A 24,877-nucleotide genomic window follows, 5' to 3' on the forward strand; every position below is an offset into this window, starting at 1 on the left:
AAAGCCTCTCGCATGCCAGGAAGCGTGTGCGGAGAGGCTAGTATATATATAAAGCAAAAGGCAGATAATGGTGAAACATTCAAAATATCAGAAAATGCCCTTGGTTAATTCAAAAATTAAAAATTGAAATTATTAATTAAATTAGGATAATATGGTAAATTCATTTTTTTATATTAAAAAAATTAAAATTAAAAACAAAATCAGATAATAATTACCCATGTTATCTTTTCTTAATACTAAAAATAATAATAATAATAAACCAATTGGCACATGCGTGAGCATGTGCCAAGGAGCTAGTATATATATATTGTATAGTACAACCCTAATTTCTACCCTTACCAGATAATCTCCATCAATTTCAAGAATTCTCTTCATCTTTCGACTGCAAGTAAGCCATTTTATTTTTCTCTCTAATTCTTCGCAACTGTAATTTGAAGTTCCGTATAATTTTTTTTCAATTGTTTTTTCAATATATTAGTTATCTTATTCGTTTATGTGATATAGTTGAAATTTGACGTACATGCATCATACTTGTATCTTAGAAATATTAATGGAGTTGTTTTATAGCTATGAATCGAAAAGATCATGCGTGGAAGTATGCAAAAGAATTATAGGGGGAAAATACTTGAGATGCACATTTTGTGATCAAAGATGCAGTGGAGAAATTTCTAGACTTAAGCATCATTTGGGTCAAACACATCATGGTATGCAACCATGTAAGAAAGTTCCTGATCATGTGAAAAAAGAGTGTGCCTCAACTTTGAAAAAATTTCATCTTGAAAAATGAAATGCTTAGAGAGATTAGGGATGGTCCACAAGGAAGGGCTCAGAGTATGGAAACTTCATTGGATAAAGAATATGAAATCCCCGGTACTAGGAGTGCTGCAGTTGATGAGGCTCTTAGAGCACAACCTAAATCAAAAGGACCAATGGATAGATTTATCAGTTTAGAAGCTCGGTGTTGGGGTCTTTTTCGGTCGGAAGGCTCGTTCGGGCTTGTTGATTCTTGGACCGCCATAGAGTGGTGGGTCAAGCCTTCGTTGCCCCTTTTTCTGAGTTAGCGAGGACTAGGCCCAAAGTATCCCGAGGGAGAAGCAAGTCCCAGGGGAGTACTTTGTTCTTCTTCCAGCGGCTACGTGTTTTGTGCTGACATTTTCGGCAGCTTAACGAAGAGTTGAAGGTGACTTGCTGATGTTGAACTGAGATTGTGTAAGCTTGGCATGAGAGCTTGGAGTGTGGGAGCTAAAGACCCACAAGTTTAGCAAATGAGAATGCATGTGCTTGGCTTGGTGTTGGATATGCTTGAGTTTGGGTGTTCATAATTTGTTGTTTGTTGTTATGACTATGGGGATTTAAGAGTTTCAAGAGGAAGATGGGATGAAAAGCTTGGGATTTGAAGGCTATGGTGTTTATAGCTTGGAAGGGTATGAGGATGAAGGAAAAGCTTGGAGTTATGCTTGGTGAGGCTTTATAGGAAAGATAGAGGATTCCAAGGGTGAGAAAGTAGGAAACATGGTTGTGATGGTTGAGGAATGGCTGGGATGGCCGCTGGAACGCTTGCAGCAGTTGAAGGGAGGAAGGAAAGTGGTTTGATGGTTGCTGGGGTGCTTGAGCAACTAAGAGATGTTGGTCGATGGCTGCTGGGATGCTTGCAGCAGCCAAAGGATGGAGATTGATGGCTGGGATTGCCGCTGGAATGCTTGCAGCAGCCAAAGGGAGGAATGAATATGAGTTCTCATGGTTGCTGAGAGGCTTGCAGCAACCAAGAGAAGTTGATTTTGCTTAGCAAATGCCTCCCAATTTATAGAGGGTGGGGGTTTTCCTTTATTTCCAATAGGTAAAAGGAGGTGCTGGAACCAGCCTATTTCTGATGGTTAAAAGGGAGCACTGGGGCATGCTATTTTCTAGTAGGTGAAGCTAGGTACCATAAACTGATTATTTCCTATTGGTAAAAGAAAGAGCTGGAAATGGCTTGTTTCCAGCGGGTAATAGGGAGTGCTACAAAAAGCTTGTTTCCAACGGATAAAGCTAGACATTTGAAAAATGACTATTTCCTATGGGTAAAAGGAAGTGCTTGAAAAAGATCTCATTTGCTCACCCACATTGGAGAACTCTAAGTAATGAGCTTGGACTTTGGTGCTCCCAAGTAGCTCGCCCAAAGTCTCCATTATCCAAGAGATTCCGTGGGCCTTGTGGACCTCCGTAACCTTCCACACCACAATCCCTCGTGCAAGCCCCGTAAACCACATGACTTGGGTTCATGTGAGCTTGGTAGGCGATTGACATATGAAAAATGCATTATTGGCTTGGCATGGCATGCACACTATTTCTATATTTATTTAATAAATTAATTTCCAAAATACAGCTTGGATTAACGCATGACCAACATGATATGTTATATCGGGCCTTAAATGTCTTTGGGCTTCCCGTGACTTTTTTGGGCCTCAACACTCGGCAAAGTATATTAAATTCAGCATACAAACAAGAAGAAAGAAAGGAAGTTTGTCGAAAGATTGGTCGTTTTTTCTTCTTTAGAGCACTCCTATTTAATATTGTAAATGATCCATTTTGGCTACCTATGGTGAAAGGGATTGCCGCATATGGTATAGGATTTAAGCCTCCATCAATGCATGAGCTGATGACTTTGATCCTTAAGGAAGAAGTTGGATGCATCACGTAGGGAAATATTGTTAGACGGCGACACTGAAGCTACATTCGCCTACATGAAAGCGAAAGCGTCAGCGAATCTCGAATTTTTTGGTAAGTTCAGTGTAGATAAGGAGAATAGGCTTGCTAACTTATTTTGGAGAGACTCTACTTCACTTTTGGATTATGTTGCCTCTGGAGACATCCTCATCTTCGACAGCACATACAATATCAATATGTATGACAAGCCTCTAGTGTTATTTGTTGGTTCAAACAACCACTTGGCGAGTGTTGGTTGTGCCCTATTGCTTGACGAGACCTTTGGAACATAAAAGTAATTATTGGAGACATTCATATCGTCCATGAAAGGCAAGAAGCCTACATCAATACTGACGGATGGGGATGAGGCGATGCGCACAAAGTAATTGAGTATGTGTTGCTCATGTGCAATCATAGGTTGTGCTCATGGCACGTGGTAAGGAATGCACATAATAATTTAAAGGATGAAGAATTGGTACGATCATTTCAAGCATATCTTTGGGAACCAATTACAATCAATGAGTTTGAAAAGAAATGAGAGTTTTTGAAGGACAAAGTTACTACACATAAACAAAAGGATGGCTGCAAGTGAAGTATGCAAAACGAGATGCATGGGTGAAATCACGTCTTAGACCCAAGTTTTTCGGTGGTATGTGTACTACTCAATGCGTGGAATGTATGAACAAGTTTGTAAAAGATTACTTGAGGAAAGGCGTTAAGTTGTTTGAATGCATACCACAGAAAACAGTCAAAGAAAGTGTTTACAACAACACTGAAAAGTCTTGAGCAACATGCTTCCCAAATTTACACACCTAGGTGCTTTTTATTGGTATGTAACGAGATCAATGTTTCGTCAGCACTCATTCATGAAAAAATAATTCATAATTTCAGAGGACGGTTGTATATTTTAGTGAAATACGGTGAACTGCAAAATAATTCGAGTTTTGTGTACCTTAGCGGGAAAGATGTTCGAATAGAGTGCAACTGTCAGAAATATGAAAACGAAGGCATCCCATGTTGCCATGTGTTTTATGTGATGAAGTGGGAGCATGTTATGAAAATTCCATCGTCACTCATAATGAAGTGATGGACAAAAACTGCCCGAATGGACATTGAATATGCATTTATGTCAGAAAGTGGTAACAAGAAGGTTGTACAAATCGCGAGATACAAAAGTTTAAGTTGTATTGCCAACAAAGTGTGTTTGTATACATCAAATAGCATAGATGGGTATAGTATTATTCATAAATTTGTCTTATTAAAATAAATTAATGTTCAAAAGGCTTACGCCTCGCATAACGCGACTAAAACGTCTCGCATCAACGCCTCACCTTTCAAATCATTGGTACTAAGTTGTACTATCTTTAGTGATTGCTAATATTTCTTAGTCTTCACTATTGAAATCTAGTATGATTACTCTTTAACAATTTCTCACTTTTTTTTTTCTCAATCAACTCAAAGAAGCTCTCACAACGCATTTTCATGGATTCCACCTAAATATTTGATAAGTTGGGATCAAGGCCTTTCAAGGTTGAGCTAAGTTAAGGTTCCATATATATATATGTGAATAAGTAGCTAAGCACCCAATGAAAAGAACCCAAAACAGAGTGCTCAAGATTATCAATTAAACTATCAAACATTCGATTGGGGCTTAACTTTGAAGAACCCAGATGGGCTTTACATGATGAGTTACCATCAACAAATTATAAAAGTTTACGTTGTTGCACTGTATTTTCTTAGGAGCCAAACATAAATTAACCAAACAGAAAGAAAATCACTGGAAGTAATTACCTTTCTGACTTTTCTTAATTCTCTTCTTGGCACGAAGAGACAGAAATTTCATTAGCAGGAGAACGCTTCATTTTCATAAATTTCGAACACAGTAGGTATGAAAAAAAAAGTGAAAAAAAGAAGAGAGAAACAACGTGATTTATACGGCATGTCGTTAAAATTTAAGCCCCTATTATGTCGTATTTATGCGTAGCAAGTCCCAATTTACCATATGTAGAGGATTGCCTTCAAAGAAATTTTTTTAACAATTTGAAAGGTGTTATAAAATAAAATAATCAGAGTATGGGAATTACCTTTGAATATTGGATGTGGAATTATATTTATTCTTTGTGGTGTTTACACTGACAGAATTTTCTCACAGATAAAACTCAGACACTCTGATTTCTCACTCTCTCTTCTTTCCTCTCTCTTTCTCTTTCTTCTCTTCTCTTCTCTCCTCCGTTGGGTGTGTTTTGCAACTGAAGAGGAAGCCTATTTATAGGCAATTACAATGGCTTCCCGTGAATGCATCTTCAAGATTTTCTTCCAACATCATAATTCATCCCAACATCATAATTCATCTTTTGACTACTATACTTTTACTTTCTTCATGTGGGCTCCATCTACATTATTTACAACACTCCCCCTTGGAGACCACATGTCCCTAGATTGGTTGTCTCATTAAAACCTTGCTTGGAAAAACCCAGTGGGAAAAAACCTAAGCGAAGGAAAAAGAGTACAATTTCATTTGGGACATAAGAGTAATGCGCTCATGTTGCCTCGTTAAAACCTTGCTAGGAAAAATCCAATGGGAAAAACCCTAGTCGAAGGAAAAAGAGTACAACGCGCTTAGGTCCTATGTTAGAGGACTCTTGAGTGCTCCCCCTGATTTTGCATGCTCCAATTTGATTGCTTGCAGAGTTGACGTAATCCGATGCCATGCACTAGCTTTTGGAATGTACATTTTGGCAAAGATTTGGTGAAGAGATCTGCCAGGTTATCGCTTGAACGGATTTGTCTAACTTTGATTTCTTGACTCTTCTGAAGCTCATGTGTGTAGAAAAACTTTGGTGATATGTGCTTGGTTCTGTCACCCTTGATGTATCCTCCTGTGATTTGAGCAATACAAGCTGCATTGTCCTCATTCAGGATTGTTGAAGTGTCCGTTGCTGAGGGCAAGGCACATGTGCTCCGGATGTGATGGATCACCGATCTCAACCAAACGCATTCACGACTGGCTTCATGTAGGGCAAGTATTTATGAGTGATTGGAAGATGTGGCTACCAACGTTTGTTTCGTTGAGCGCCATGAGATTGCAGTTACTCCACATGTAAACACATACCCAGTTTGTGAGCGTCCTTGATGTGGATCAGAGAGATATCCTGCATCAGCATATCCAACAATACTCGGGGCATTGATCGATTCACTGGAATAGAATAAGCCCACGTCTGTTGTTCCACGAAGATATCGTAGAATATGTTTGATGCCGGTCCAATGTCGGCTTGTTGGAGCAGAGCTATATCTTGCTAACAAATTTACTGAAAATGCTATGTCAGGTCTGGTACATTGTGCTAAGTACATTAAAGCACCTATTGCACTAAGATATGGTACTTCTGGACCAAGGACCATTTCATCATCCCCTTTTGGATGATATGGATCTTTCTTAGTGTCAAGCGACCGAACGACCATTGGAGTGCTAAGTGGATGGGCTTTATCCATGCCAAACCGCTTTAATACTTTTTCAGTATAATTTGATTGATGCACCAAAATTCCATTAGCACTGTGCTCAATCTGTAAGCCAAGACAATATTTTGTCTTTCCAAGGTCTTTCATCTCAAACTCGCATTTGAGATAATCAGCAGTCTTTTGGAGCTCTTCAGGAGTTCCAATTAGATTCATGTCGTCGACATATACTGCCACTATCGCAAATCCAGACTCTGATTTCTTAATAAACGCACATGGGCAAATAGGATCATTTGTGTATCCTTCCTTTAGTAAATATTTACTGAAACGATTGTACCACATTCGCCCAGATTGTTTTAGCCCATATAGTGATCTTCTCAATTTAATTGAGAACATGGCCCGTGGTTTATTCCTGGCTGCTTCAGGCAGCTTAAGTCCTTCTGGGACTTTCATGTATATGTCTGTATCCAATTCTCCATACAGATATGCGGTAATGACATCCATAAGTTTCATTTCAAGTTTTTCTTAAACCGCCAAGCTTATCAAGTAACGGAACGTAATTGCGTCCATTACTGGGGAGTATGTTTCCTCATAATCAATTTCAGGCCTTTATGAAAAACCTTGCGCAACAAGTCGCGCTTTATACCTCGCGATCTCATTTTTCTCATTGCGCTTTCTTGTAAATACCCACTTGTAACCTATAGGGTTCACATTGGGTGGAGTTGGAACAATAAGTCCAAAAACACTCCTTTCTTCCAAAGAGTTTAATTCTGCCTGGATTGCATCTTTCCACTTAGGCCAATCTTGCCTCTTTGTGCATTCATCAATAGAGCACGGCTCAATATCATCATCTTTTATGATCTCAGTGGCCACTGAGAATGCAAATATATCATCGATGATCATCTCATTTCTATTCCACAATTCATTGGTGGATGTATAATTTATGGAGATTTCTTGACTTTCAGGTACAGCTGCCACATCAGGGCCACTTGTCTCACCAAGAACATTTTCCTTTTCAAGAAGTACCTGTCCCTCTTGGGGGGGCGTTTGAATCATGAATTGTGGGCTCTCCATTTATTTCATTTGGATTCATTTTGGCCATTAACTTTCTCTTTCGAGGAACTGAGTCTTTTGAGCCTAGTGGTCTGCCACGCTTCAGGCGTGCAACAGATGAGCCACTTGCTGGCACATTGCTTTGTCCATTATGAACATCAATCCTTGCAGGTGCATTTGCAGCTGGGATATGTGATTTCGTCACCTTTGTTGCATCATTAAATGCATCTGGCATCTGATTTGCAATACTTTGGAGGTGAACGATCCTTCTCACTTCGTTTTTGTATTGAGACAAAGTGGGTACATCCCACGATAATTCACATCGTTCTTCAGGAACGAGTTTGCCTTGTTGTTCTTTAGGAACAGATTTTTCTCCCCCTAATTGTGGGAAAATTGTCTCATCAAAATGACAATCCGCAAACCGTGCGGTAAAGATATCACCTGTTAGGGGCTCCAGATATCTGATGATAGATGGTGAATCAAAACCAACATAAATTCTCAATCTGCGTTGAGGGCCCATCTTAGTACGCTACGGTGGTGCAATAGGCACATATACCGCACAACCAAAAACTCTTAAATGTGAAATGTTTGGTTGATTACCCAACATAAGTTGTATTGGAGAATATTGATTGTTGGCAACAGGCCTCAACCGCACAAGTGATGTTGCATGTAAAATGGCATATCCCCAAGCAGAAACTGGCAACTTTGTCTTCATTAGCAAAGTGCAAGCTATCAATTGAAGACGCTTAATTAAAGCTTCTGCCAAGCTATTTTGAGTATGAACATGAGGAACAGGATGTTCAATGTCAATGCCTAGTGACATGCAGTAGTCATCAAAAGTCTGATATGTAAATTCACCAGCATTATCGAGTCTTATTTACTTAATGGGATAATCTGGGAATTGGGCTCGTAATTTAATTATCTGAGCCAAGAGCCTAGCAAATGCCATATTCCGAGTGGACAACAGGCAAACATATGACCATCGGGTAAATGCATCCACCAAGACCATAAAGTACCGAAATGGTCCACAAGGAGGATGAATATGCCCACAAATGTCCCCTTGGATTCTCTGCAAAAATGATGGGGACTCAACATCAACCTTTGGTTGTGATGGTCTGATCACCAACTTCCCTTGTGAACAAGCTTGGCAAAAGCTGTCACTTGATACCATAATGTGTTTTGTCAATAAGGGATGTCCTTTAGAGTTGGTGATGATCCTACGCATCATGGTGGATCCAGGATGACCTAACCGGTCATGCCAAAGCTTAAAAGCATTTAAGTCAATGGACTTCTGGTCCATGACACTATGTGCCTCAATTGTCAGTATGGTTGTATAGTACAACCCTAATGAGAGCGCACAAAGCTTCTCCAGTATATGCTTTTGGGTATCACTGGAGGTAATGCAAAGATATTCTATGTTTTCCTCATTCTTTGTTTCAACATGGTAGCCATTCAAACGTATATCTTTGAAACTCAACAGATTCCTTCTGGAGTTAGATGAATACAAGGCATCTTGAATGGACAGTATTGTTCCATTTGGTAACATAACTTGGGCTATTCCTGAGCCTTCAATCAGATCTGTAGGACCTGATATGGTTGTTACCTTTGCTTTTGTAAGCATCAAGTTTGAGAAATACTTTCGATCTCGAAGGATCGTATGAGTAGTCGCACTGTCTGCGAGACAAATATCTTTGCTAGAGTTCTTGTTTTGGGAGCATCCATAATTTATATCCATGCCTTCAAATAAATAAAATAAGTTGGATTAATAAACAATTATTCAATATAAAGAAAAACACTGCCACTTTTATTGGATTGAAATGAAAAATTAAAAACAGTACTTCAGATAATACAAATGGTGCATTTAGTCTAATTCGGACCCATAAACTTCATTCCCTCTTTCAATTACAAAAATCAGAAATATCCAGATGCATCATGTCTAACAGACGCGATATTTCCGATGAGCCATCTGTGGCTGGCGGATCTAGTATAAGATGATCAATATAATTTGTTTTCACTTTCCTGTGAAGATTGATAAAGATCCGCCAAATGGTCTGGCGTACAACATGTAAGCGCCCAATGTCCCTTTGCACCATATCTGTGACAAGCACCTTCAATATTTCTAGGCACTTGGCTTGTCTGTGCTTTCCCCTTAATCCAGGATGCATTTTTGCCGCTCGTGGATGGATTGCCCCTTGGACCCAAGCCATATGAATGGGCACCACAATTTGCAATAATATCTTGAGGGTTGTCCATTTAATTGTTGGAACTTCAGGTTCTCAATACTGTTAGATTTTGAACTTCAAGCCAAAATTACATATTCTCATAGTATGGACATTTTTATAATTTTCTGTCCATATTTCGGGACTTCAGGCTTAATATATTTTTGAACTTCAGGCCAAAAATATTTTTGCATATTTTATCCGAAACTTCAGGCTCGGGATCTGGGACATTAAGCCATTTATCAATAGGAACTTCAGGCCCTATAATTGTTTGAGGAACTTCAGGCCCTCATTATTCATGTATATTAATTGATGATAAAAATAAAGTGCTATAAATAAATTTGCTGGTATGGACGATAAACCCACACCATACTTTAAATGAAAGTAAACGTGTGATAAAGTAAGTCCATAAAGTAAATTGCTTGTTGTATGAGGGTTAATTCCGCATCATACTTTAAATAAAAGTAAATGTGCGATAAAGTAAACGTGCTGGTATGGGCACTAATTCTGCTCCATACTTTTAAATAAAAGGTAAGGGCAGTTGTGTAGAGGATAAACCCGTGCCACATGTTCGGTTCATTTTTACACATGATTTTTCATGTTATTCACCCACTATTTTGAGTTAGTTCTTGACATTTTATAGCTTTTTACTTCCTTTTTGTGTTTTCTTAGATTTTGCCTTGGTTGGGATGAAAATGAGCTAAAAGTGCATTATTAGTTATAAATTCTGTTTTTGTTCATTTTCGTAGGTCAACTTCTTGGCCTGGGATCAACATGCTCTGGTGCTCGGATGAGGTCATGATCTTCATGAGACTTGTTCCAATGGATGTTAACTACAACATATCCAAATTTGAGCTCCATTGGACAAGTATTGCCTATCCAACCAATCCATCATGTTACCACAGTTCTGGAAGTCCGGATTTGGCCAGCTTTTACCTCCCTTGTGTCATCTTAACTTCTTGTTACCATAACTCTTGGTAACAAGGAATTACATTTGTAAAATAGATATTTTCTGAGCTTTTGGCATCTTTGTGAAGTCAAAGCTCCATCATGGCAAGGGGACAATGGGCTAAGGCTTTATCAAAGGTGGTAGTTTTATATTAAAAGGTAAAAGCTGGAAAGGAGGAGAGAGAAAGGAGAAGGTAAGTCGTGAACCTACTGATGAAGATATCTTACATGCTCCTTTTCCTCACAGGTTGATGAGTTCTAGGAAAAATCAACATGCCAAGGACATATTGGAAACTTTCAAGCAAGTGCAAGTCAATATTCCTTCCTTGGATGCAAACAAGCTCAAGGAATGCGAAACTGTTGCATTAATGGAAGAGGTTTCTGCTGTTTTGCAAAGGAAGCTTCCTCCCAATTTGCAAGATCCAGGAAGTTTCACAATTCCTTGTATAGTTGGTGATAAATTGTTTGAAGAACCTTTAATTGATTTCGGTGCTTCAATTAATCTAATGCCATATTCTGTTTTTGAAGTACTAAAGGAAGACAAGCTGAACATCCATGTTCCAAGCACCAATCATATGTTCAATGTCACTCCTTCTACTCAAATGAGAAGGCCACCCGACCCTAAATATGTGCCTCCTCCATCTAATCCACGTATTGAAGAGCGCTTAAAATTGCTTTTGAAATCTACTCATGCGCATAAAAAGAAAAGAATACGAAATGGGTTGATTAGATGGCAAAGAGATTTGAAGAAACTTCATGTTCGGCACAAGGAGGCGATTGAGCCAAAACCCCCTAAGTGACCATGGTATGTTGGAAGTCCGGCAAAAGACTTTAAACTTAGCGCTTCTTGGGAGGCAACCCAAGGTGAATAGAAGAAGTTTGTTGTCGTCCTAATCGCTTCAAAGTGGAGTTTCTCTAGACTCAAACTTTCTTTTATTTAATTTTATTTATTTAATTTTTGTGTTAGGGTTACAATTTTCCAACCAAGGTAATTTCGAATTTCTTGTTGTTTCTCTTTGTTTTTCTTACTCTTTCTTTCTTTTATTTGTTTGTGTTTCTATTTTGTTAGTAAGTTTGGGAAGTAGATTGCTTCATGATTGCACACTCTGAACTTTGGCTCAAATGCTTATTCCATTTCATAACATGTGATTACATTTATAAACTTGAAAATGCATACATAAAATTCCTAATCACACGTTCATTGTTGCATTCTGCGCCACCTGAGGCTTCTGCTAATTGCCTCTATCTGTTCTTGCTTGTAGAATCTGCAGCAGCTCTACATGATCATCATTCCTTTTTTGCAGCATCTCTACATGCTGGTTGGCACTGTAGAGCCGCTTCTGCAGGTCCGCCACCAGAGCTTTCAGGGCCGCCACCTCCTCACTCAGTGCCCCGCACTCTCGTGTTCTTGCCAGTAGGCGCATGCCCAAATTTGTGGCCGAGACCGCGTTGAGCACGGTTAGATTGTGGGACTCGTCCACTGCCATCTGGTCAGACCTCTGCGCCACATGCAGATGATCTGCAACTGTCAGTCTGCTGACAGTCATGCCCTCCGGCATTACTGCCCTACGCGGCACCACCTCAGAGAAGTTCGAGGCCGAACCATGATGGTATGAGGAGTTTGGGAAGATAGGGTTTGGAGGAGCCCGTATCTGGGCATTTGGTGGTGCAAGCGACAACTCAAGGTTAAGGTCATCAACAAGCATATCTGGGGATGCCATTGATTTTTCTGTCTGGGCTTTTTGATGGTTTTTCTTGAGTTTGCAGGTTGAAATGCAGGATGCTCCTTCTTTCAACCGAGAAGTGGTTTAAATAGACTTATTCTCATAGGGGAGCCGACACCACTTTGTATTTCCGGAGCAATTTGCGGATGAGTCAAGTTAAACAGGGAAGCATTTCTGCTTTCACTTTACTTTCTTTCCCTCCCTGTTTTCTGGTGCATTGTGTTTTGATTTCTTTTTAGTTTGTCGTCTTTGTTTTATTTCCGTTGGGGAAGTGTGCTTTGTTTCTTTTTAGTTTGTCGCATTCCCTTTATTCAAGTTTGGGAAGTGCGTTTTGTTTTTCTTCTTTGTCTTTTGCAACTTTCTTTTCTTTTATTTCCGAAAACGAGAAATTGAAACAAAAAAAAACAAAAAAACAAAAAAAAAATTTCACCGAAAGGCAAAGACAAACAGGCACACCAATAATACACTAGAATCATTTTTTTCCAGTGCTCGGTGTCTCGACCATAGGACCCTTGAGTTTAGCCCTTTGGCTATCCACTTCCGGGGCTTCACGCACAGCCTCTTGGGGCTCATCACTCGAGCTCCCAAAGATTGCATTCTTAGCTTGAGCGTAACCACTCTCGCGGTCTGTTTTCTTGCGTTTTCCCGGTCGGTCTATGTCCTCCAGCTGCTTTCTCATGTCATGGGCGTAAACACTTACCATCTTTGAGAGATTTTTGTTCTCTTCCCGCAACGCCTCCAGCTGGTGTCGATTCACCTCTAGTATCCTTGCCCTTTCTGTTTTTAAACTTTTAATAATACTCTGGCACTCTTCAACCATACTTCGCTCTGTCGCCAACTGACCTCTTAGCACCTCCACCTCATGGGACTTCGCAATTAGGCGATGACCCACACTTGCGACTGTTGCTGTGCTTTGCACGCTTAGTGCCAGAGCATCGCTCACGACCCGGTTGTCATCCCTTGATCCCAGCACCCGTATATCCTTGGGAGTCACTAGATTTCTAGCAACTCCAAGGGCAACATCGTTGTCCAGCAGTATCGAGTCATTCACTGTCACGTGCCCCCGTGCTGAGGCAAAGTAGGGCATCCACACTGGTGCCACTGCTTGGCCCTGAGTCTGAGTTGGTTGAGCTAGGTTGAGATCCAGCGAGAATGGGTAGGAAGAGGCCATTTGAACTTTCTTTTCTTTTGTTCTTGCTTTTCTCTTTTGTGTGTTTCTGAGTTTTGTGTGTTTTGCCCCAACTCTTTCTCTTCTTCTTTTATAGAGTTAGTTTCTACGTAACCCTAGCCACTGCGCTTCTGGTTTGGCGCGGCCCTTGCGGCCTATCCCCCTCTATCGCCTCACCTGTCCCCCAACCCATTTAATTGCATTTCCGCCTTTCAGCGCTTTCAAGAAACGAAAGTCGTCACGCCTTCCTATGAAGGCAATAATTCTGGCTTGGGACCGTGAGAGAGACCTCTGCTTGTCGGCACGTCTCTCACTTTGTATCCCGTGACTCACAGGAGCCGAGACATCAGGGCCCACTTTTTTTTATTTTTCTGAGTCCTTGCTCTTTGTGTTTCTGACTCAGTTTCTTTGTTTTATATACTTCCTTCGCTTTTGGGCTTTCCTTTGGGTTGGGCTTTCATTTTGGTTTGTGCGTTTCTTTGGGTTGGATTTCTGCGTGCGTAGGACTGTTGTTAGGGCTTACTGTTCTGCTTGTTTTGTTTTGTTTTGTTTGGTTCAGTTTGGTTTTGTTTTGTTTTGTTTCGTTTTGTTTTGCAGCCGTGTTGTAGTTGTATTTCTTGTTTGTTCTTGTTTTTACTTGCTTTATTCCCTTTATTTCTTGTTATAACATTGTTGATGCCTAAGTTCTTTAACATTGAGGACAATGTTTATTTTTAAGTTTGGGAAGGGATAGCAAGTCTTTTTCGTTTCACTTAAACTCTTGCTTTCTTTTATTTTGTTTTCTTTTCTGTTTTGAGTCTTTTTGTTTTCAAGTCACTTTCCGGACATATACGATGAGATTGTGATGAATGTTTACATGACTTGATTGAAAATGCTAAAAAAAAAAAAAATTGTTATTCACTAAATGGCATCGTTCTAGCATGATATGTTTGAAACCCTCTATGCACTTGCCATTTGTTTCATAATTCTCCAGTTGAGGGATTTGCATGATCCAAAGAATTGTATCAAGCATGAATTAGACTTGTATAACCATATAATGTGAGCTTTGAGCCTTTTGCTTCAATTCATGAGTGTTATACACATATTCTTATTTTCTTGTCATCCGAGTTGTTGTTTGATCTCATTATTCATTGATTTGGTTGAGCACTTAAAAGTCACTCATTCTTGTGCAATTTGATTACATGACATTTGAGAAATGATATTGAGGCCCTCTTTGGACCGTTTGTGCCTTTCAAGCTAACCGTATGCATGCTTAAGCATGATTTTCCATTGTTAACCACCTTGAGCCTATATGTATGTAAGCCTTTTCTTTCAAGTAACCAATTTTTACTTCTAGCCTTAGCCTGAAAAACAAGAATATACCTTTCTAAGGAACTCATGAGCTTTAATTTAGATATGTTTTTCATGCTAAGTTTGGGAAGGGTTATTACATTTCAAAAAAAAAAAAAAAAAAAAAGAGTACTTCACTCAAAGGGTGAAAGAAAAGAGAAAAGTTGTGGTTAAGTGGCAATGGTTTCAAATCCAATTCCATGTTTCTTGGTTGTTCGAATGGAAGGAAGGAGTGTGAATCATAATTAGTGGAGGTACAAGGCTTTGTGGTCTATTTGATCACCCCTAAAAAAAAAAAAAAAAAAAAAAAAAAAAAAAAATTGAAAATCTTAAGCGTGATGTTTCAAAGTCTTTTAGTCAACGATTATATGCTCTTACATTGTGAGTTCCTTGGACTTTGTTGTATCCATATCCTTCATTTCTTACTCACCTTGCACCCTTAGCCCCATTACAACCTATAATAAAGACCTAAATTGATCCTAAATGTCATGTGGTTGATTTGCACACATTTTTCAGCTTTTGAGTGTTTAGCATCCTTCTTGAGATCATATTCATGCATGTTTTTCAGCTTGCTAATTTTGAGTTAAGTCCCTTATGGTTTAACTCTATTCTCATGTCTATTATTGAGTGATGCATTGTAACCCTCTCCCGAGTGATTCATTTGTGAGAGGACAACTTTGGTGAGATTTGAAGTTACATTTGTGCTTGGTATGATTTTTTGAAGTTGTGTGAAAACTGAAATTGGAGAATGAGTTTCATTTGGCCATCACACTACTACACTTGAGCATGTTGTGTTCTGAACTTTGCCGCCTTGTGACTAATGTCTAAACTAAGTTTTTCTTGTGAAAATTTTTGAGTCATTTGCATAAGTCACTCTCTCTTTGGAAAGTGTTCGAAAAGTTTTGTTTCGAGTCTTGTTTTAGTTTCTGTTTTGCTCGAGGACTAGCAAAAGATAAGTTTGGGAAGTTTGTTCGGTTCATTTTTACACATGATTTTTCATGTTATTCACCCACTATTTTGAGTTAGTTCTTGACATTTTATAGCTTTTTACTTCCTTTTTGTGTTTTCTTAGATTTTGCCTTGGTTGGGATGAAAATGAGCTAAAAGTGCATTATTAGTTATAAATTCTGTTTTTGTTCATTTTCGTAGGTCAACTTCTTGGCCTGGGATCAACATGCTCTGGTGCTCGGATGAGGTCATGATCTTCATGAGACTTGTTCCAATGGATGTTAACTACAACATATCCAAATTTGAGCTCCATTGGACAAGTATTGCCTATCCAACCAATCCATCATGTTACCACAGTTCTGGAAGTCCGGATTTGGCCAGCTTTTACCTCCCTTGTGTCATCTTAACTTCTTGTTACCATAACTCTTGGTAACAAGGAATTACATTTGTAAAATAGATATTTTCTGAGCTTTTGGCATCTTTGTGAAGTCAAAGCTCCATCATGGCAAGGGGACAATGGGCTAAGGCTTTATCAAAGGTGGTAGTTTTATATTAAAAGGTAAAAGCTGGAAAGGAGGAGAGAGGGAGGAGAAGTCAAAATTGCAATCTGATATTGGGAGCCTTTTGATCGTGGGAAATCAGGCTATTCCACATTCTATACAGATTGAGAGCAGATTTTGGAGAGTTTGGAGCTTGGAGAAAGCCAAGGTGCAGCCAAGAAAAGTGGAGAAGAAGACTTCCACCATTGATGATCTTGAAGCTTTCATCATTTTCTGAAAATCTGTAAACTCTTTCTAATTTCATTTTGAGTTTGTATTTGAAATAAGTATGAGCAACTAAACTCTATAGCTAGGGCTTAGGTTGAAGCCCTAAACATGATTACCTTATTGTTTTGATACTTGAGTGTATGAATTTCTAGATATTGTTGATGAATTCCAATTCACCAAATTAATCTATCCTTGATGTGTGTTTTTCCTTGGTTGGCCATCTTTGAAAGCATGCTTCTTGAGATTGTTGGGATTATGTGTATCTTCATGTTATCCTAAACAATAAATGGATGAAGTAAGAATCATCCATGTGAATTGGTTTCTTGAATACCTAATGTAAACACCATGCTATTAGGATTCTTGTGATGTTCATATTCTCTTTGAACTTAATGGGTTCTCCTTGTAATTGAATCAAAGTACGAACCATACCTAGGTTCGGTTATGGGGAGGGCACAAGTATTGTAGCACGAACCATGCACTTTACGTATATTAGAGAGAATCAATGCGTCTTGAGCCACGACCCATGGCCTTGATTGCGAACATTTTCATCAACACGTTTAGAGTTCATCACTTGAGTATTCATGAACTTGGGTAGAATTGTTTAGGGTGGATTCCGAAACCCTAGTGTTTGTTACTTTTTAATTCCACTCTTTGATATTTCATCTCTGCCTTTCTCATTTAAATTCAAAGTCCATTTACTTTCATGCAATAGAAATAGGTCACTTGAAACAAATCAAAACCCCCCCCAATGTGTGTGTGAGTTGTGTGTTTGATACGTGGTGTGTCTTTGATACTGAATTTTATTTGTTTCCGTAATTGTTTTGGACTTTTGGTCCGCGTTGTGTTCTTGAATTTTCTGTTCTGAATCCAACCGTATAAAGAACGTGAATTTTCGACGTACGGTTGGAAAGTTATAGGCAAAACACTGGACAGAGGTCGAAATTGAAAAACAGAGAAACGAATCTGCCCAAAAACGACCGGTCGTTACTGTTCACGACCGGTCGCTCATCACACGTTTATTGAAATTTCGACTCTGCCGAACGACCGGTCGTCACTGTCACGACCGGTCGTCACTGTTCACTGTTCACGGCACTGTTCATGTCACTGTTCACTGTTCACGGCACTGTTCACATGTGATAAACAGGTGATAAAATGGCAATAGAAAGTGCTGTTTGTGTTTTTCTCTAGTTTTCTTGTGTTGTTCCATTTCTTTTACACTTCTTTACTCATTTCTAGTTTCCCTCTTTTATTTGTGCATTTGTGGTGTGTTAAATAAGTGTTCTTTATGTACTCAAATTAGAACTTATAGGAAGCCGACAAGTTCTTCGTGGGATCGACCCCGTACTTACATAATCTATACTTCGATAGATTCGTGCACTTGCGGGTATTTTTAATTGGTTGTTTGCACATTAATTTGTGTCCTCTTAGGAATGCAACACCACACTTTAAATAAATACTGCCGTATGAGTAATAAACCTACTCCATACAGTAAATAAAGTAAATGCTAAAGGCAATTGTGTGGACGATAAACCCGCGCCACACTTTTAAATAAATGATGTTGTATGGGTAATAATCTTACACCATATAATAAATAAAATAAGTGTGGGGATAAAACCACCACTAGGGGCACACTAAAATATATAGGAGGTGAAAACCGTCCATAGTAAATGTGGGGATAAAACCACCACTAAAAATACAGGAAGTACATAATATATTATATTTTGTGGGCAATATAACTGCACCAGTATTCAAGATATAATAGATGGGTTTTAAGGTCACACAATCATTTTATTATGATAATTTGTGTTACAACCCGATGGGTAATGGAAATTACACCACCATAAAACAACAGGATAGGGTATAAAACTGCGCCATTCCAAATTACATTACAAAGAAATAAATTAAACAAACATGGATGAAACAACATAAAAATTGTGAGAACACAAAAAAGAAAGTTTGCATGTCATCGTAGTAGTAAAGTGAGAGGAGACATATGACGGAGAGGAGAAAGAGAAATAACCGCATAGTGTTGAGCTGAGAAAATTTAAAAAATGGAGAGACTATCGTGCTGATAACGTGTTATAAAATAAAATAATCAGAGTATGGGAATTACCTATGAATATTGGGTGTGGAATTATATTTATTCTTTGTGGTATTTACACTGACAGAATTTTCTCACAGATAAAACTCACAAACACTCTGATTTCTCACTCTCTTTTCTTTACTCTCTCTTTCTCTTTCTTCTCTTCTCTCCTCCGTTGGGTGTGTTTTGCAACTGAAGAGGAAGCCTATTTATAGGCAATTACAATGGCTTCCTGTGAATGCATCTTCAAGATTTTCTTCCAACATCATAATTCATCTTTTGACTACCATACTTTTACTTTCTTCATGTGGGCTCCATCTACATTATTTACAACAAAAGGAAAATAAAACAAGGATTATATATAATTCCATTGTTATCATACAGTGGTATTATTCACTAATGGCTCTGATAATATAATTATGTGTGTACAATTTATTTTATACTTGTCACATTAATTATAAATAAATCTCTTGCTATGGCAATGGCAAACCCAGCTGGAATGAACAAAATCACTCTCCATGATAAAACATTCCAACCCTGCATAGCGAAAAAACGATGGTCAGCACCTTGAAAAAGAGAAGTGTGTAAAGTAATGCTACATGAACTATATTTATTTTTTGACCGCATTATATGACAGTTGATTTGTTAATTAACTGTTGACCGTGATAATTGATGTAATAAGTGAGCACCAACTACTAAGTCATGAGCTAATGTGGTCAGAAAATTCAGGTGCCTTTAGCATTTTGGAGTGTGTATGTATTACTTTGAGCAGTCAGTGTTTTTATCAATTGGAGGGAGATTGAGGGACAGGCCACATTTCTTGGGAAGAAGAGAGACTTGAGAGGGATTATAGTTTCCAACGGAAGACAACACTTGCTTAAGGCACTTGCATACAGCTTCCCTGTCTGGTCTGGAATTAGCGTTGACACTCAGCTCCTTAACCCCTTTGCAACAAGCCTCCGATGGCTTGGTGTCGCTTCCACCTTTCACGAAACTGAGACACGGGGCCACTTGCTGGGTTACGGTAGGGCATGAAGGCGCCGAATTTGCAGCACTTGAAAGGAACCAGAGGACGGCTAGGAATCCGATGAGGCGAGTCATTGTTGCTCCTAAATTTTAAGATCACTTGGAGGCAAGTGTTTAGTTCCCAAGTTTGAGGTCTTTGCAAGACTGCAAGGTATATATATAAATGCTTGAGTGCAGGTTTTTCAGTTTTCAAGCCCCACAGCTGTAATTATGCTCATGCAAGTTTCATGCCAGTGATCGGTTTCTGTTTCCATGAAGACAGAAATAGGACTTCTCATGTTGGGATTACGTGAACAACTTAATTAGGGCACACTAAGAAGTTCCCTTTGGGTTTAATATTTCTTGGCCAGACACATTGCTCATAAGAACCTGAAATTCAGACAACTCTTAAAACAGCTCGTGTGAGTCATCCTCTTTCATACAAATTTTCTTTTCTTTAGAATCTGATGTTCCACAAGTATACAAGAAAAAGAAAAACGGCAATCTTTAGCTTTAATATTTTGAGTCTTTCAATACGGTATTACTACAATACACTGTAAATAATGCTACTAACTGCACAAGACTAAACTACGTGTTTCTATGTACATGTACGCTGCGTATTCAATCTCTGTCATGGATTATGAGTTTCGGAACTCAGACTTGGAGTCGGTACCACGTCTTGTATACAACGAGCCGACACCTGGAACTTCAGCATGTGAAGACACTGCAGAAAGAGGCTGGAAGTTCGTATTCCCAACAAACCAATACAGAGCCCATTTCAAATTGCAGAGAGTGTACTTTAGAGCTTTAGTCCAATTCTCCTGCTTATTGAAGCTTTGAGTGATAGAATAGCTTTCCACTTTGTCATTCTCAATCCTGCAAACGAAAAAGTCCAAGACAATTAAATGGTACCTAGAGAAAGTATAATTATACACAACATTCATTAAGTACATGGATAATCATGCAGAATAAAGTTTGTCAAACCATGAAGACTTATGTCTATGTTGCATGCTTCTCATGTGTGTTAAAACAATTGAAAGGGTAAACAGGATAAACTACGGTGCTCATTCATGCAAATATTGTATCATCTATGAAAAATGAATACCAAGGAGAGGCAGCAAATGCTTTGAACATGATATAACATACTATTGATGTAGACTGCAAAAACTTACTTGTATGGCAATTTAAAGCATTTTTCAGGTGGTATGTTGTTTTCTTGATCCTTGGAATTTGCAAACTCAGCAAAGTCTTTAAGGCATGTCAAGAACAATGTCATTGCTTTGTCATACCGAGTGCTCCAAAACAAGTTCACGGGACCAAACCTAATAAATACTCAAGTTAATTAAAACATCCAACAAAATGTTGGAAAAAAGGAAAGTAAAACCCGACTTGCGAAATACAGGTCATTTCAGAGATCTCTCCCCCCACCCCAACCCCAAACCAAATCCATAGACATCTTTATTTGTACATAAGAAACATATATAAATATTTGTTATAATTTATAATCATCTATCCTAGCCACTCAACATTTGGGTAATCTCCACTTCATGCACGATGTACTGCTAAAGGGGGATCTACTAAATTTGAACTTTACAATACTGAAATTAGATGTCAAAAAACAATTAAATAGTGAATAAAATTAAAGGCATAGTCTATACTTACAGCTCATAAGTATTGTTGTTGTTGTCCATAATCCGAGGGTAGCTGCCCATAGGAAGTATTTTTATTCGATATCTAGAAGGTAATGAATTAAGGCCATTTCAACACAATATAACTAAGACATTATTCACAACAGCTTAAAATGAAAAATTCTTCTGTCTTGTAAAAAGGATACTGAAATTTTGGACGGAAATATTGACACATGGTATGGAGGAGAAGGCAGGCTTGACCCCAGGCAGCATTTATCTCATCCCACTCAACCTAATTGTATTCACAGCATGGTAAACATCAATATCAGACCCTATTTTCTGTCCCTCAAGGGTAGAAGGAAAGATTCAATTTATTGGTGCTAAGACAATTCTCAAAGGAGAAGGAAAATGCATTCTTAGTTTTCTGACCGGAATTTTTGGAAGTCGTCCAAGTCGAAAATTGTTAATGGTACCAAATTCTCCATCATGCCAGATAGGAAAGGCATCATTGAGCACATTAGTTCGTTTCAACAACTCCAAGTGCACCTGTGAAACTTCTATCTTTGACAAAATTGCATCTCTCTCTTCCTGTTAACCAAAAAGATTTTTCTTGGACTCAAAGTACCAACAGGACATAAAAGGAATACTTAAAAAGGATGGGAAAGATTTTTCTCAGACTCAAAGGCAATGTATGCAACTCTTCTTTTGATGAGGACAACAAAAAAACTAATTGCTGACAAACATATATAGAACTACCAGAAGCCACATTGTGAAGACAACCATTAGATAATAATAATTCAATGCCAAAGAAACTTTTGAAACCACTTTAGACTACACCAAACAACAGCCAGAATATCAACATAAATTCAGAACATATAGGACAAATGTACTGCCTAGAAGATTGTAATGCAACTGCTAGAGAAGCAGAGGAAGAGAAGAAGATCAGCAACACACCTGATTCGAAATTAATTGAAACTGAAAATTATTGAACTCATGCCAGTACCTGTTACACGTTAAGCAAAATAAACAATCAGGATTTCCCAGGTTTACGTCAAAGGGTGAGTACACGAGATGAAATCTGATACATAGTGAAGAACACTTGATATTTTATCAGGAAGTAAACCAACAAAATTCAACAAACAACATTAGGAAAAGGAACATACCGCTCCTCCAATTCCTTAAAACTGCTAGATTTTAACTCAAGTTCCTTCAGCTCATTATTTACTTCCGCGTTCTGTTTCTCCATTTCTTCAATTGCTGCTTCAAGTTTTCTCTCTTCTTCCTCAATCTTAAATAGCATCCAGAGATGAAGAGTGAGCATTTAGACCTCACTTTGAAAAACTATGATACTAAATATGCTGATATAAAATCAAACGCATTTTTGAAGGTTTCTTATGATGAGAGCTCGGATGTATTTGATATTAATTAGGACAAACACATCCCTGCTGGTCATGCAATCTCTAAATTCACCATTCCCCTGAATAAAGGCATATTTGCTATAATAATAAATAATAAATAACTTATTTCACTCTCCAAATATAGATCACACAGTGATTTATGCATGGACAACATTTTAAGTAAGCACCTTTAGTTTTTCCTTGAGAAAATCAGCCTCACTAAGAACATCCCTTGTCTCTCCCTCCAAGCGTTTAAGACAGGCTTCATAGGCTTTAATGTCCCTATTCACATCTTCAACCTCCTTGTCAAGTTTATCAGACACTACCCTCATGCATTCAAGACATAAAGGTTGCTCGACCTGGAAATGTTAGCAGAAATATAGAGATTATAACTTCTTTTTTCAAAAACAATTTCTGGCACCAACATAGTAGAAGCTATCAAAAGGAAACTGTAAAATTCCATTTAAGTTCTTTTGCACTATTATACATACTTGTGTTTGGGTGGTGGCAATTTCAAATGCCCGTTTCAGGAGAGTTATAGTAGAGTGAAACCCAGAATTGTTAGGCTGCAAAGGACCATTGGGTCCTCCATCAGGTGACGGCAACTGGGCCCCACCACCATCTGCTGATGACTCAGATTTATAAACAACCACAAAGGACTCATCCATTGCCTTTCCAGACTGGCTTGTTTGGGCGGCTCCAACACGGGGACGAGGAGGGACTCCTTGTGCCTGGGGTCTTTGCTTTGGTAACACAACAAAAGAATTGTCCATCCGTGTTGATAACACACTGTTTGCCCCATGCATTGAAGAGCCCTGCATGCCTGCATATATTCATCACCAAACCGCTTACTGATTAAGAAAGCAATCCTTTCTGCACACATCACTGCACTTGGCCATCAACAAAACCCTTAACCACCCATAAAATTACAAACTCAAATTTCCACTGAAAATAGCCAACTCGAGAAATCTTATATTTGGTAAGCATTATACGATTCTGGTCAAATAATCCACTCATTTGGATTCAAAAGTCCAACACAGCTCCCATTCTAGTAATTGTTCCGCAAACGAAGAGTTTCATACTTAATGAATTGCAAATGCACAAGGGTCAGCTGGCTATAAGACCCATTTCTAGCTTAAACCCTTTGATCATGAAATTAAGAAAAACATAACGCCAAAAGCAGCAAACTTAAGGTGTTTTAGCCGCAATAAAAGTTCAAAAGAGCAACAATTTAACTTACTAAATCAAAACCGAAGCCATTTTCTCGACAACGAAATTAGTTTAATACTTTCCAGGGTCAATCCATTTCAATTCAAAATTTGCCCTCAATGAATATCATTTACAGTCTCACCCATTAAAACTCCAATTGAAACCTCCCACAAACTTCCAGAAACCAAATGGAATTCAATAATTCGATGCCCAGAACTCAAATTTGCGCGTATACATACACTCATAAATGGTAAATACAAATAAGAAAGGGATTAAAAGAAAAAACTAACCGGAGCGAGAGAAATCGTTAAAGAACTTTTCGGCATAGGAATCGGCGCCGACGATGCAGAGAGAGTTGCGGCAGTTCTGGCAGACATATCTGGGCAAATTCGGATCCACCTGAAAGCCCCGACCCCTTTCACCCATTGAAGTAATTGTGAATGGTTTTTGTCGGGTCTGTTTTGCTGTAAGTGGGAGGCTCTAGGATTCGTATCAGAGGAGACAAAGTTTTCTCTCCTTTTCTTATTTTCTCTTTGTTTCTTGGCTGAAGCTTACCAAGGAAATCATAACAGTCTTGCTCCGGTTTGTTTGTTTGTGAAAATTGAATCTATTTATCCCTCTTTTCGGTAGGAAAAATGTTAACTACAAGATAACTCATTTAACCATTTTTTTAAAAAAAATTTCATAAAATACTCATTTAACTAATTTCATTACAAATTAGCTCTTTTTTCTTATATCAAAAGTGATAGTTTACTATTATAGGAACCGAGCCAAAGTAATTAGGCGAGTTTCCCTACATAAGGGTCAAGTCATCAAATTAGCCCAATAGGCGACCCTCACCTCGTTAAAAACTGTTCGAAAGAACCTCAAACCCTTATTAGAATACTTTGTTCCCCTTCAAACCTAAAGCCTATGGCTCGTTTGGTACACCTCCCTGGACTGGATTGGATTAGACTAAAATTAGGCCCATGTTTGATACACCAACTTCTAGTTCTAAGCTGGGATTATTCATGCGGGGCCCACCAGAAGCACCTCCTTAGCAAGTGTTAGCGAATCCCGTGCGAAAGGAGGGGACTAACAATCCTGTGTGTTTTCAGACCCAAAAAAAAAATTAAAAATCTCGAGCGTTCTGTGCTTGTCCTCTGCTCCCATGTCCGCCAAATCAGCCGAGTTTTTGATCGATAGCGACTCCATCCCTGAACACAACACCGTGTCATCGAGCTCGGACCCAATCGCCGAGCAAATCCCATGGATCTGAATC

General features: G+C 38.7%; 1 protein-coding gene and 1 pseudogene across 1 annotated transcript; both read right to left on the reverse strand.

Annotated features, from left to right (window-relative positions):
* Positions 1-18,886: 18,886 nt before the first annotated feature.
* On the reverse strand, positions 18,887-19,478 carry LOC110757855 (non-specific lipid-transfer protein 1 pseudogene; annotated as a pseudogene).
* Positions 19,479-19,778: 300 nt separating this feature from the next.
* ATG6 (AUTOPHAGY 6) lies at positions 19,779-24,214 on the reverse strand. The gene is made up of 10 exons (XM_021959578.2): positions 23,907-24,214; positions 22,899-23,230; positions 22,596-22,766; positions 22,174-22,298; positions 21,965-22,013; positions 21,440-21,598; positions 21,217-21,302; positions 21,045-21,116; positions 20,555-20,704; positions 19,779-20,258 (listed from the first exon to the last, which is right to left on the reverse strand). The coding sequence occupies exons 1-10, from the start codon at positions 24,040-24,042 to the stop codon at positions 20,021-20,023; spliced, it is 1,518 nt and encodes a 505-aa protein (XP_021815270.1). The 5' UTR covers positions 24,043-24,214; the 3' UTR covers positions 19,779-20,020.
* Between the last annotated feature and the right edge of the window lie 663 nt (positions 24,215-24,877).

The sequence above is a fragment of the Prunus avium genome, chromosome 2, assembly GCF_965620075.1.
Source record: "Prunus avium chromosome 2, drPruAviu1.hap1.1, whole genome shotgun sequence".
Taxonomy (NCBI): domain Eukaryota; kingdom Viridiplantae; phylum Streptophyta; class Magnoliopsida; order Rosales; family Rosaceae; genus Prunus; species Prunus avium.